The sequence below is a fragment of the Melanostigma gelatinosum genome (assembly GCF_949748355.1).
Source record: "Melanostigma gelatinosum genome assembly, chromosome: 14".
In the NCBI taxonomy this organism is placed as follows: Eukaryota; Metazoa; Chordata; class Actinopteri; order Perciformes; family Zoarcidae; genus Melanostigma; species Melanostigma gelatinosum.
Window position 1 is genome coordinate 19,159,405 of NC_136647.1, and position 14,565 is coordinate 19,173,969.

General features: G+C 44.4%; 1 protein-coding gene across 2 annotated transcripts in view; it reads left to right on the plus strand.

The window, feature by feature from the left end:
* The window catches only part of spns2 (SPNS lysolipid transporter 2, sphingosine-1-phosphate), a 57,978-nt gene that overhangs the window by 15,343 nt on the left and 28,070 nt on the right, over positions 1–14,565 (plus strand). For both annotated transcript variants that reach the window (XM_079283214.1, XM_079283213.1), the window contains exon 2: positions 1,886–1,951. In XM_079283214.1, coding sequence (XP_079139340.1) covers positions 1,886–1,951 — 66 coding nt within the window. The remainder of the gene's footprint in view (positions 1–1,885; positions 1,952–14,565) is intronic.

Consider the following 14,565-nt stretch of genomic DNA (forward strand, 5'->3'; position numbering starts at 1 on the left):
GTAGTGATGGCAACCTGATGTGTGTGTGTGATCAGATTAACTAAATCCCTGAGGTGCATGAATATGATCACACTTCTTTCAGTAATCACCCTAACTTGGACTTGGATATGAACTGCAATTTACCTGCCCAGCAAAGTAAATTGAGTCTCACCTGCCCTGAGGCAGTTGCTGCATAATTACCACACTGTGCGCTCCGACTGCTCTGAGACCTGCTAGCAAGAAGCACAGTTGCAACATGCACAATGCAGAGGTGGTGAAGCACATCGAGCTATGCAGTTTTTTTTATTTCCTCCTTATCTTTTCAGGATAGACTGAACTGTTTGGTTTCACTGACATTGGCGGACGACGAGCACGGGAGCACCTTTTGAGTCACATCATCACGAAAGGGAAACGAGGCAGAGAGTTTCGAGTGCAGCACTTGAACAAGAATGCTGCAGCGTGGGAATGTGGGCAGGTGGTCTGACTCACATGACAGGAATCTGACGCATGTCTCTGCTCCCATGCAGTCACAGTCCAACCTGCACCTGCCCTTGTGTCGCACCGGCTTTGTTGACAATTCGACGAGGCGGGCAGAAAAACAGCCATTGCTGTTGAGCGCATTATTTGCCTGCTGGGCTGTGATCCTTCTCACCGTTTACCAAGCTCGGAAATCCCAGAGATCACAAGGACGTGATGCATGAGTGGTTTCTGAAAGTCACAGAGACTGCGGAGGTCAGGTTACGCCGGTTCACGCTGGTCTGCTGGGCTCGGAGGAGAGGAGCAGGCAGATCAGAGGCAGCCAGCTTTTTTAAATGTTAGTCATGCTGCTGTTCCATTTTCATGAGCTGTATTGCAATCCCAGCCTGCCAGTTTTCTCTACAGAGATTCAGCCAGCACTGCCTAGCACGAGCATCTGGACTGCAACCTCTTCCTTTTCTTTACAGTTTGAAAAATAAGCCTTTGAACCTTTCCGAGCCGGTGGTCTCGAGAGGAGCAGAATTCATTTGATGAGACGTGTTGCTTCTTGTTTACTGGGGCTTAAAATTGTATGGTGGCCATAAAAAAGGTGGTTTCTTCAACCCTTAATTGATCACCGTCTGATCTTCTTCTTCATCTCGACGGTCTGATGTTTACGACGTGTTAAAAGAAAAGAAAAGTTTATGAGATTTCATGTGCATTTCACGTTTCATGTTACATGTTACATGTTGAACACACACAGGAGTCATAATGTGCGATGAGCAGATATTCAGCTCTTCACAACGCGTTCCCTGTGCTACCTTGTTGCCAAGCAAGTGCCATTCATTCATTCATTCATTCATTCATTCATGCATTTAAAGACATGCACGGTGACAAAATTCCCTCCATTCCAACTCCTTTTGGGGTTACACCAACAGGTTTAACACGATCTCAAAGACATTGTGGTTTTCTCACAGTGGAGCGATGTCATGTTGCTGCTGTGTGTGTCTGATGAGAGCCACCACAAGAATCCACCTCCCACGGTCGGTTGCAGTGTCATTTGGAAAAGCCAAAATCAGCTGCTGCCGAGCTGTGCTGGGAGGCGAATGGTGGAGAAGGTGTGTGTGATGGAAGCGTGCTTGTGAGTTTCATGGACGTGTGTTGAGTGGTTAAAAACACTGAAATAACACCCGGCAGTGAAACCTTTGCGAGCATTTACGGAAAGTTGACCACTGTATGGCAGCCAAGAGTGCACTTATCGGGGATATTATATTGCTCTTCAGGGATGTTAAGTGAATGATAGCCTGTCTATCCATCATATCCGACAATAATCACAAGCCGCAAAAGAAGATAGGTTGAGCTATAAATTAAATAGAGCTCAGTGTTTCAAGTATGATTATTATTATGTCTTGAAACTATATTTATGTTTTCCCTCTCCTCCTCTTGACAGGTGTTCTGCTCGACATCCAGCGGCATTATGGGGTATCAGACAGCGGAATCGGCTTGTTGCAAACAGGTAAGGTTCCTCTAATCCTATAATTACACATGTGAAAAATCTTAGCTCAACACCTCGACACATTCTCTGTGTGGGGTAATTGCTGCACAACTCTGTTGCTGTGCTGCGGGTGTTTGCTAAATCGGATGGAGCAATGCAGCGGTTTTGAGACCATGACCTAGTCAACAGCAAGAAATGCTGTTTTCACACATGAACAGTACGAGGGTTTTACTTTGGCAGAGATGTCGACAGCACCATTTAGTAATGCTGCAGTTGATGCCGGGTTAATTTACAGAATCAACCCACTAATGATGTACCTATGCCTCTAATCATTCTCCTTTATACCTGTTACTCATAGGATATAAATGGAAACCAGTTATTTTTATCGGTTTTCTTAGAAAAGAAGATACAAGTTGGCTCAACTTCCCTGCCTCTGATTTATAGTCTGCAAAGCTGAAACAGGAACAGATCCTTTGAACAAAAAGTTACAAGATAAAGCACTGCCTTATTTCATTTGCAAGAATTCGATCGGAAGGGTATCTGAATCCTACACCATCAAGAATTTTGAGGCGTTTTGCACTTATTTATTTAGAACATTCTAAATACGTTTGAATTATTAGCATCACTGTATCGCAGGCTCAAGTGAGGGAGTGACATTTCCTAACAGCAGCAGCAGGGCAGGTCAACAGAAAGGACAACACAGTCTGGAGCCAGGCCGGCTGTTCCCCTGAGAGCCTGCACACATGTACCCAGAGCGTCTGAGGACTCCGGCTCAGGGCAGGGTTTCCTGTTCCACTCTAGACCCCAATGAATCCACCTTTTAGGGAGATACCTTGCAAAGCCCTCTCATTGGAGGACAGGACCCCGTCTCGTCTCCTTGTGCCCTCAAACTCAGTCAAACACCAACAAACTTGCACACAAAGTGCTATTGAGGGCGAGCAGGCGGGCTTGAGACCGAGGGGGAAAGAATACAGCCCAGTGTTCCCCCACCACCCCCCTCCACCCCCCATTGCTTGATGCTCTGAGACTAACTTTAGGTCAGCTGAATGCTGTGGTGAGGACAGAAATAGCCACTGGGAAAAAAAGAAGTCAGTGTTCTGTTGGCTTTTCAGTGAATAGGCCATTTTTATCAATCCCACATCTTATTTCCACCCAGTTTCACTGCAGCACGAAGAGTTTATGTTCCACTCCAAGTTCATGTTCTATCCTCTTCACACCTTCCTCCGTCATCTCCATATCTTTCATGTTTTTCTCGATTCTGTTAGCAGCAGTGGTCAAAAGATGAAATAGTCTGGTGTTTCAAAGCAACTTTTTCCATTTTGTGCCTGAACAGACTGCTAATGGTCCGGATGTGTCGGATCAAACGCGTTCATTCAATTTTTTGAATCATCAGGGTGCCTGAATTTGTGAAGAGACACTGACCTGCACCCAGAGATTTGTACGAAATTTTAACAAGAAACAGGAACCTGAAGGGTGTTTGACTCTTAATTCTGTTTGCATTGGCTCATTATTTGAGTTATGCACACTCCCGCACGAGCACCAACTCCCCCCCCCCCCCACACACACACACACACAGTATGTTAGTGGTGGGGCATGTGTAGCTGGTTTGCCCTATGTAGCGTCTACGTTTGCAGGTCTCTGAGAGGCACCCAGCTGGCTTGCCTTAAAGCAGGGCTGCTGTGTGTTTGGTTTTCCTGGCCTGGCCCGGCCCGGCCCGGCCCGTCATGGTTCAGACTTTGCTTGGCCCCTGATCCCCAGGCGACCGCTTTGTCACACTGGCCTGAGGAATGCTGGGTGTCCGGGCCTTGGGCTGTGTGATCGGGGAGGCCCAGACGAGGAGCCTAGGTGTGAAGGCGAGGTTAGGAGGTTGACGTAATCAGGGAGCTGGAGGGGAGAGTCTCAGTGTGTGCGTGTATGTGTTTGCACACATCCATAGACACCTTCCGGTTTCACCCCAACCCCCTGCTTCCGTCTCCAGAGGGAACAATCCCTGCCTCTGTGAACACCTGCAGGCCAGGCCCGGCTCTGCCTGCTCTCCTTCCTCGCTCCCTCTGTGCTGGCGGCTCACGTCCACCTGGGAAAGCAAAGTGACGTAGGTGTTTTACAGGCGGTGGGAGTTGCGTTCTCTGCTGCCAGGTTACCCTCACACTTAAAAAAAACAAACCACTCACCACGCACTGCAGGATCCAAGTCGTAGAACAAACAAGTCTGAGTCAGAATCACCTCGTGAACTCTGGTTCTGGCTCAGCTTGAGCAAAGGACAGCTTTGACCCTTTTCTTTGGCTCTTGATCAGGACTACTGGAATGAAAAAAAATCCCATATCTAGAAGTTACTGACAAGTTGTTTGCTTTTGGGAAACACGAGGCTGGCTGAGCACTGGAGGAGCATTTAGACCTGCTGTAGTGTTTGCATTTTGATTGCTGCACTCCAAAAAAACGTCTATCTGTTGTCTATTTTTGACTGGTAAAATGTAATTTTCTTAGAACAAGCCCACAATCAGTGCATTAGTGTCTGTTTCTAATGAAAATCAAGTGCTTGTTATTATTCGCTAAAGATAGTTGCCTCTCCCTAGCTTGTTTTAACAGATACTCGTTAAAAAAAAAAGCCCCATTGGCTGGAAAATAATGGGGGGGTGATGATTATGGTGCAGTGTGGTGGTTGTTAGCTGGTGTTTTCATGCTGAGGGACAACAAACAACAAATGGAAAATACCCTGTGGTGAGCTCAGCCTCCGCAGCACCAGCTATTTCTGTTATTTGGCGACTTCAACCCGTTTCAAAAGCAGCTCGCACAACAAAAATTGACATGAGGTATGCGCGTGTGCATGCGTGTCATTATTGCCTCTGTGTAAGAGGATGAGGCGTTCAGGTGTCACTCAGGTTAGCGGGTGAAGGCAGTTTGAGCCGTCCATCAGCATGTGGACGTGGTCTCACCTGAGCTCAGCAGACCTGTCAGGGCACCGGGACGGCCTGACCTCAGCGCTGCCTCTGGAGATGACAGGCCTCCGCGCTAAAGGCCCTTGGGCTGCGGCTGAGCGAGTGACTCTCACACGCAGCTGCGAACAGGACCAGTCCCGAGGGTACGGAGGGCACGAAAGGTTAATGGAGGAGAGGAAGACGAGAGGGGGTTCACCTAGATGGTGTTACCTTTGGTTGGGGGCGGAGTTTTGAGCACTTTTGTTTACCAGACGGGAAAATGTGAGGGAAGGTATTCTCCTGCTAAGTTTATTGTATCCAAGTGCTTTGAGGCAAATAAGGGAAAAAAGCTGGATGTACAGTGAGGCGGCAGCTTAATAAGGAGCCGGCGCTCAAAACAGACCGTCTGTGCCCTGTTCTGTGTGGCTGCCCACCTTGAAACACGACACCAACACAGACACCAACTGACATAGCCCCAGTCTTAACATGGTGTCAGTCTGCCATTCAGCCAGTATGTGAGCTGTAAGGAATGAGGCCACAGGTGCTGAGTAAGACTTCAGGATTGAGCGCCGCTAACACATCGGACTTACACTGCACATACAAAGCTTCAAGCCGAAACCGCAAAAAGTCAGCATTGTACTTCGTAGAAATCAGAGTTTTTTTATCCCGTGCTGGAGCCGTGGCTGTCTGGATCCTGTGAGTGTCAATCAAACGTTTCTATTGTTAACTCTGAGTTCCCCCTACACGGTGGGAATCAGTGCTTGATCAGCTGTTTTGGCCACTCACAGCTGCTCCTATTTTGTCCTCGTTGGGATCCCTCGGTGCCTCCTCTCTCCCGTTGGCAGCTGTTGTAGCCTTGTTGTGGATGAAGGGAAATGGAGGGAGAAGAAAGAGCCACCTGTGACTTCCTCTCTCTGGTCATGCATGGCAGCGAGGTTTAATCTTCTCCACTATTGATTCCCAAAGCCAAATAATTGCATTGTGATGGTGTTCAGCGGCCTCCTCTCCTGCTGAGACGAGAATAGAACGATGACATGATGTTGCATCGACATCACAGCGCTGGTGTGTGTGCGTCTCCATCCCAGGCTGTTTTTATAGGCCACGTCTCGGAGGAGGGCAGCTGTTGGGCGATGATTGGCACTCTGCTCCCCGTCTCCTTCCCCCACGCTTTCTGTCAACGAACCAGCAGCACTGCCCATGAGGGACTGCCAATCCAATCAGGATTTTAAGGCCAATTAAACAAGCATGCTGTCAACCCCTCCTCATGTAAATGTCCAATCAGATCTCTAATCGCCTCTTAAGTTGCAAGCACCACAGGAACTGCACAAGCAGCGGGTGGTTTTGTTCCGTTGTCATGGGAGTGATCGAGCATTTCTGGCAACAAGATTTGGGGTGATGTTTTCTCCAGCTTCTAAGAAAACAAGGCTGAACACCAATCGATTGCCTGACGCCGAGGGAGGTTGCTCCACTCTTTCTGCTCCGAGTGACATCAACAGATCAATTAGAAACACACACACACACACACACACACACTCCACGCCCCTCCTAGACAAACACATGTGCTCGATCCATACAAACCCTAGCAAGTCAAGGTCAAAGATCATCATTAAAAGAGTGTGTGCATGTGTCAGTAATCCGTGTGTTCGGTGCCATGTCACCAGTCACAGGAAAGTATCCCTGGGAAAAAAAATAACGACATGTTTTTATTGATGCTGCAGCTTGGATCTGCAGTCTGAGTGCACATCTCACTACCGTTTCTTGCCTTCAGTACAGAGGCGAAAAACAAGCGAGCACCTTCCTTTATTCCGACCAGATGTGTTTGCTTATGATACGCGCTGGTAATGCGCAAAAGATGACGTTCCAGCCCACTCTTGCCAGCCGGCCTGGTATTTGTAGCAGCGTGTAATTCTCCCCATCTGCAGCTCTCGCACTGAGCAGGTAGCGGAGAGCTCTGCCGCAGCTGCGGTGACAAGCTCTCAACTCTCAGAGTAACTCAAGCAGTCGACATTATGTAGAATTAGCGGCTGTGTTTGACAGGGCGAGAGACTGCTGCACGGGTATATTTCCCAGGCTGCATGTGGCATTTATCAAACAGCATTGGTAATCCAACACTGGTGGAGTCTGAACGGTGAGAATTAGCGGCGATCAGAAATGTGAGGAATGCAGAATGTGATGTGAACGTCTGAGTTGGGACACTTTGGTCGGCTCTGGTGTCCGAGTCACACTAAAGTTATGTGCCACACCCTCCACAGGCAGTCCCATGCATCATTAGAGGAAGAAGGAACAATGCTGCCACTCCCAGCACACTGCACACCTGACAGAAAACACACTGTTGCCACAGTGCACTGGTCACCATTGATTCGTTGGTGGTGACTGACAGGAAGATACCACTCCTTGTCCCACCCTCTGTTGTAGTGCATCTCTTCTCTTTGCACGATTTCAGTCAGAAGCTAGATCAAGTTCATATAAATACATGTAACATCTTATCCCAACCTTTGTTGTAATGATATTGACTTTCTCTCATTCGTATTCCATCTGAATGTCATAACTAGCAGGCAGAGAGAAAAGAAAATGACTCTGCTCCGGATGGATACACACCAGCCTTTTACGAGACCCAGAACTCCAGTAAACAGCTTTGGATGTAGCGTTGGGTGAAAAGAGAATACACCAGAGACGGTGCAAACCACCAGGCTGCAATCTCTTAAACAAGTACATGCTGTCCACAGCAATAAACTTGCCGTGCCATTTCAACCTCTGTCCATGGTCTGATTATCATAACCACGGGCCCCGAACACAAACATACAAAAATAGTACACACACGCACTGCGTTTCCCTCCCCAGGCATCAAAAGTTTGGTTGCACAACCACACAGCTCCGTGTATTGTCACTTGGAAATAATATTTGTTAATTTGACGGGTTAAATTACTGCCATCTGCAGCATATCTTCAGGCGTGACAACACACACCTGAATTATTATAACACCAACAACAACAAACTGTAAAAGAACACATACGAGAACATCGAATGAAGTACAGAGCCAGAGCTAAGAGCACACCAGACCACCAGCTTTCTTGTGACCTTCTATGACCAAAAGTTACTGATCAAGTCGTCACTACGACACCATTTATCAGCTAATTTACAAAATCTTCAAACAATTTTCATAATCACACTACATTTTCAAAAGGGAATTTTATAAAATGACTATATCAAGAAAAGATGGCAATACATCTTAAGGACAAAGCCCGAATCTGTCTATGCCTCTGTTTTACTATAATTGCACATTTGCATTATGACGATTAGTTGTCAAATGTAAAACATGATTATTCAGAAACAGAATACTTAATCTTGCAGAGAGAGGAACTAGTTATTTAATGCAGTCACTTCCTTCCTGTAAACAGTGAGGATTCCTCTTCAGTGAATTGCGTCCCAACAGAAGCTTCAGGTGTTTTTCCGTGTGAACACAAATGTCCACGATCAGTTGGAATCAGGACACCTGTGGCTTCTGTAAAGACAGCAGGCTTTTAACTCCAAAATTGCCGAAAAAACATTTGACAGAATATTGTTTTGCCACAGATTTAGTGGGCGGTGTTGACAGAGACGTGTCGGCCAGCAGCTCATGCCAAACACACCGCAGTGGCAGACTCATTCATTCGGTGTCTTTTTATCGGTTGTCTATAACTGCGTCCATGCATCTCTGTTGTCTGCTGCAGAGTAGAACTTTGATGGAACAGACTATCTGGGTCTATGATCCTTTAGTGAGATGGGTGACTTGTGGTCGGAGTGCCTGACATCCTTGACAGTCATTTGGAGGGTTACCTGTTGTATTTCCACAACATTGCATGTGCCTTCTACAGTACACAACCTTTAACTGGAAACCATAACACTTATCATTAACGTGAACTTCCCACATTATATTTATATCGAACATCTACTACACATCATCATATCACAAGCTGCTGAATCTCCCATATATACAGCATATGGACTTAATCTCTCTGCCCAAAAATTCAGTTAATTGTCAGCAGTTTTGAAGCAGCAATTTGTGCGTTTGACTCTTTTGTTATGAAGTAACAGCCCATTAATAATTGATTATTCAATCTGTATGATAATAGCGTTAATATTTGCCAAGACTTGAGCCCTTCTTGGATTTACGAAGCGGTTTTCACTGACTAACAGACATTTTTCATCCATATTAACGCCTCCGGTTGCAGCGAGCAGATAACCTTGTAATGACGAAAAGGACAGAGTCTCAAAAGACACTGAAGAGGGGAGCTGTATTCATGAAAGCAATGTGCTAAACGCTGACGCCGAGACACAGTGAACAGGTCAAAGTGACACTCGGTGGTGCTGTAAATGGCACCGAATGACAACGCCTAGCCTGCAGACATGTCCAGACCTGCACAGAGGATATTCTTCTCCTGTTCCTCTAATTCTGTCTCTGGCAGCTGAAGGACATTCGAATTGCTCGGACTGTCTGTCCCGTCTGGTTTCCCGGTTGGATGACGGTCGGTTACATTGGGAAACACACAAAAAAAGATGAGATCCCTAAATGGTGAGATATGGCTTTAAGGAGGTAGAGAGCATAATGGTTTGCATCCTTTCAGGTAACAAATACATTATGGACATCAATTTTCATTTACAACAACACAAAGGATCAAATGTGTCCCTGAAATCCTCCATTTTGCATTCTGCCACTGCAGCATGAAGTAGCTACATGCTACTTGATTTCTATATTAAGTTATAAAAAAATATTTTCAAGTAGGAGCACTTGAATCAGTGTTACTTTGAAAGTATACTCTCAGAGGAAGGAGCTCAAAGGGAGCAGCTGAATGCATTGTATGCTTTGGATTCAGGTGCGTTAAAGCACTTTCATTTCCACTTTTAGAAACACTGTCAGTCGCTGCTAAGATAATTATTCCACATCCATATATTTTGTTTTTAAAAAAGGATCAAATGGGCTGCTGAGCATTTGGGATCCCACGGCTCTATGCCGAGCCTCACAGGTGCTCTCTTCAGGGGAAACTAGTGTTTCATAGGGAAATACATCTGTACAGGCTCAGTGAATATCAATCACACACACACACACACTCAACATACGTGTGTCAGCATCTCCTCCTGATGCTCTATTCACAGTGGCATTGAATCATAGGAGGTGAGTCATGAGCTATTGTTCTGCTGGTCAATCAAAGCTGGACGTCCGGTGTTTCTAGTCTCCCTGTATGTGGCAGGAGAAAGGTGTGTGTGTGTGTGTGTGTTTAGGGGGATCTGCCAGTGAGGGTTCAGCTTGCTAAAATGTATGCCTCGAAATACTTATTTTACTGTAAAATGTCTCATGAAAGATATATAAAAAGAAAATCTAACATCAGGGGACCAATCTGAAAAAAGAAGCATAATCAGACCAATCTATTTAAATGAATTTTCAGTGTACAATGCTACACTGATGAATGGCACCAATTCACCATGAGACATCCTTCATCAGGTTTTCAAGGCTTCATAAGGTGCCACGAATGATAAGAGATGGTAAATGATGACGGTAAGGACAATAAAAGGGTGATAAGTCACTCTGCTTGTTCACATCAGAAAGAGGTAACCAGCGGTCACATACAGCGTGATTCACCGGTATCGAGCAACAAGAGACAACACAGCAAAGTCACACTTAAATATGTGACTCCAGTGTCTCTCATGCTATTCTGTTTGTAGACTTCCCACAAAGCCATTGTCCTCTGGTGTAATGTGCAAAGACTTTGGTAATTGGTATAATTTGCATACTGCGGGACTGTGAGAAATATGCACAGCATCTTATTTGGAGTTTCAGGAGACATCAGAACCAGTTTGGCACTCCTACCTGAAGCATTGAAAGAAGAACTCATTGTATTCTTTGTGGGGATTTTTGGTTCATCTGTTATATACAGTATTCAGTCTGAAGTACACAAAGGAAGCTCAAGAGACTTTTTTCGCTTCAACCTCTGGCTGCAAAGAGGATAAAGATAGTTAAGAAGGAGTAATGGTTCATTTATCTTCTCTATAGAGGCTCTATAGAGGAAAAACACTTCTCCTAGCCTGGCCTCAAAGGGGTCCTTGCAGTCAGACGAGGCGACATTAATAAATGACCTTAATTGTTCAAACAACTCAGTCAGGGGAATTGTCTCCATATTCACCGCATGGCTTCGTGCCGCATTGTCATACATCATAATGAAGTCATGAATGTCCTTGGCTTTAATGAACCAAACAACTTGTTTTCTTAACTTGTGCTGCTGGTGTGGAATCGACAATCACTCGTGGCTAATGATAAACAATGGTTCCAAAATACATGTGTGTGTTTGTTTAGGTAGTAGTGAGGGATATGTTGCATGAGCTGAAACTGGAGAACTTGTTTCAGGTGTTTCCCAATCTACGGTTGACTTTCCTCAGAAATAGATCACTGATAGCTATCATAACAACAAGCCAACAGTGACAACAGTAATCATCTCAATGAAAATGAATCCTACCTTATATATATATATATATATATTTTTTTAAGTTCATTTTATTTGCACACTGAAAAATGTACATAGATCTCCTTATCTAATCTCATCTGTAAATACTTAGATGCAAACCGAGGTGTTCGACATCATTTTGGGCTCAATAATAAAAGCAAAATTATGAGACTAAAAGTAGTAAACTCTGACCATTGTTCTCTGAAAGAGGTTGGCCTGCAGTGTAAACAACCACAGAGTACGCCAGAGTACACAGAGTGCTCCAGACATCAACTCCTCACTGTCGGGGCTTTTACTGCTGCAGATTTGTTATTTCGTTCATTTATGACAGATTGGCATCTTTGGCGAATAGCCACGGCTAACCTGTGCATGAACAAGAATAAACAGAGAGACAATGGTGGCCAGCGTAGGAATGTGAGCTATAAGGACGGGTACCATCTTATTCATGTTTCACATTTTGGGAGCTGTTGTACTGTATGCCAAACCTTTCTATTCATTCTAGCTGTTCATTCAAGGCGTTCCAAACCGCAAAATGAGACGCATCCTCTGAAGGTTGAGTTAAGAATCAAGAAGCGTTTCCAATAAAATGTTTTGGGTGTGACCTGTCATCTGTGAAGACGTACTTAGTCATCCTTTGTTTGTCCTCCCTACAATAGACTAAGCACGTTTGTTTCCTTGTCATTGACTCCATTCTTTCTAATGAATCATATCATACACTAGGGCTGCATCATGCTGCTCTCATAACATTCATTGAAATGACACGATACAGCCTCGTGAACAGGTCTTTGAGCATGATTTAAAGAAAACATGCTGGATCCCTCAAAATGAGCAGGAAATCGTTGTTTCCAAGCTTGACAGATTTGCTCTTTCGTAGGTTTTACATCCATCACAGAGGACTGACATGAGAACAGTGGGATGGTTTCATAAGGTCTTTACAGTGACAGGGCATTTCCTGGGAGCAGATGAGCTGCCGTAAAGGTTACATGTGTGCATCCGGTCTCAGTAACACCAATCAACACCAATGCAGATTATTCCTACGCTGTATGTGAACAATCTGCCAATATATACAGTGTAACATTGGATTAATTGCTTGAAATGACATCATGTGTCCTGATGATATGTCCCACTGTCATTCGAAGCAAAGGCCTATTTCAGATATTCTATTCCCTTGAAAATCTATGAATCAGGTCAAACAAAGCTTGACATCCTTCTCTCGATCCAAACCCGTAGAGCACAGCAGGTTGTCGGTGCCGACTTTGATATGAAAGAATTTGATGAAAGAGAAACTGCAGCAACACAAAAGCCAATTCTCTGGAAGGGTGTACCTGTTTTGGCTTAAAACAACAACAACCTGACAACATTCCTCTATGAGTCTTGTCAAATAAAGAAAGCATCTATTTGTGACAGCAGTTCATCATCATATGATTCTGTCAGTTCAAAGCAGCTTCCTGAGAAAATGTTTATGACACATGTGCCCTGTTGGGTCGCTCAGTCGACAGTGTTTTCACGAAATTAAAACTAAAAATGGTATCAGAGACATTTGGTGTTTTTTTACGTTCTGCAAAGAGTTGATGTTATCTCTATCTCCTCAGCTTCTGCTTTGCTTACTGGAGCATAACTCACACCAAACATGCAGGATATTAAAGCAATGTAAACATAAGGCCTCCCCTTGCCCCCGAGAGTAGGAGGGTGAATAAGCAGCAAGGTCGACACCAAAGAAGTGCGAGTGCACACTCAAGACCTGACGTCATTCCCATGTGCTGACACCGCTAAGCGGTGCCTTAAGGACAAAAGCGAAGCCGTTCAGCAAATCACAAAATGGCATGAAACAAGACACACAGAGATGTGATGTGGTGATGTGCTAATGACTCGAAATAGGTCAGTTAATGATGTGACGATATGCATTTTTGACAAGCTGCTAAACAGTGAGAGTAATGATCTCTGGGGCCCTGGCTTTTAAGAGCCCACGTGGAACCAGCTGGTGGTGGCTGATTGTGGACCTCTCCCTCATCTTATCTCCAGGCTGCACCGCAGAACACCCTGATCTGTGTGTGTGTGTGTGTGTGTGTGTGTGTGTGTGTGTGTGTGTGTGTGTGTGGTTTCCCCACTAGTGCTTTGGCTGCAGGGCGAGCTGGTAAAACTCTTTAGTGAGCCCGACCCGCACTGAGCAGTCATCAGTGTCATTTGGCATTACACAACAGACCTGCAGCACTTAGCCACATAAATGATCACCATGGAGGCTGCAGAAAGAGAGAGACACGCAGGCAACAAGAGGGAGAGACCGGACAGGAGAGTCGAGAGTCAGAGAGGGAAAACATACACACTGAGGTGGGAGAGACTCATTATCTGAGCAGATAAAGCAATCCCAGCAGCTGTGAAAACCTACATTGTAATTGATTGATTCATTAATAATAATTCAAATTAGATTAGATTGTAGATTACATTTAATTTTCTGAAATGAGATTTATTTTTTCTTTCACAATGATATTGAGGTCATGCAGGATATGTGTATTTTACCATTATGGGCGTGTTCTTGTATACATATTACTCATATTTTTTTATATTATATACTTGAAATATGAATTTATATCTTAAGACATAAGAATTTCCCAGAGAGGTTCATTTTGATAAAGCAAAGGTTCCTGCCCCAAACAAATACTGTGCAAGGTTCAGTGGTTTCAAATAATAAATCCCTTTTGCGTTTGTGTTATATTTGTTAGTTTACAAAATGAGCCAGTGTTATTGACAGCATGTTTTACAATGTATTGAATAACTAAATCACTGGCGCTATATTCCCTGAAGCAATGTGATTACAGTACAGAATGACTGTTTGCAGCCCTGAAATGAGTCACAGAAGTTCTCTTAATCTGAAATGATCCCTGAACCATATGTTTGATACGTTTTTATGGTGCATGTTTCCTGCTGCTTTATGGTTTTTACCTTCTTTTTTTCTGCTCTAAAAGGAAAGATAATAAAACAATACAGCATTAATATTAAAACCACAGTGAAGAAGAAAGATAAAAGGGAAAAACACAAAGATAGAGACAAGAACAAAAAGAGAATAAAGCATCATGGGTGATATACGATGCACATACACTCGTCCTAAATGAAGTTGGAGCTGAACTGATCGGTTATTATTAAATGGGGTGCAGATCATAACCGACTTCAATACCTGCAACAAAGTAATGTAAAATAATTGGCATTACACTATTTTTGGGGGTAACTCTTCATGCAAAAGATTGTT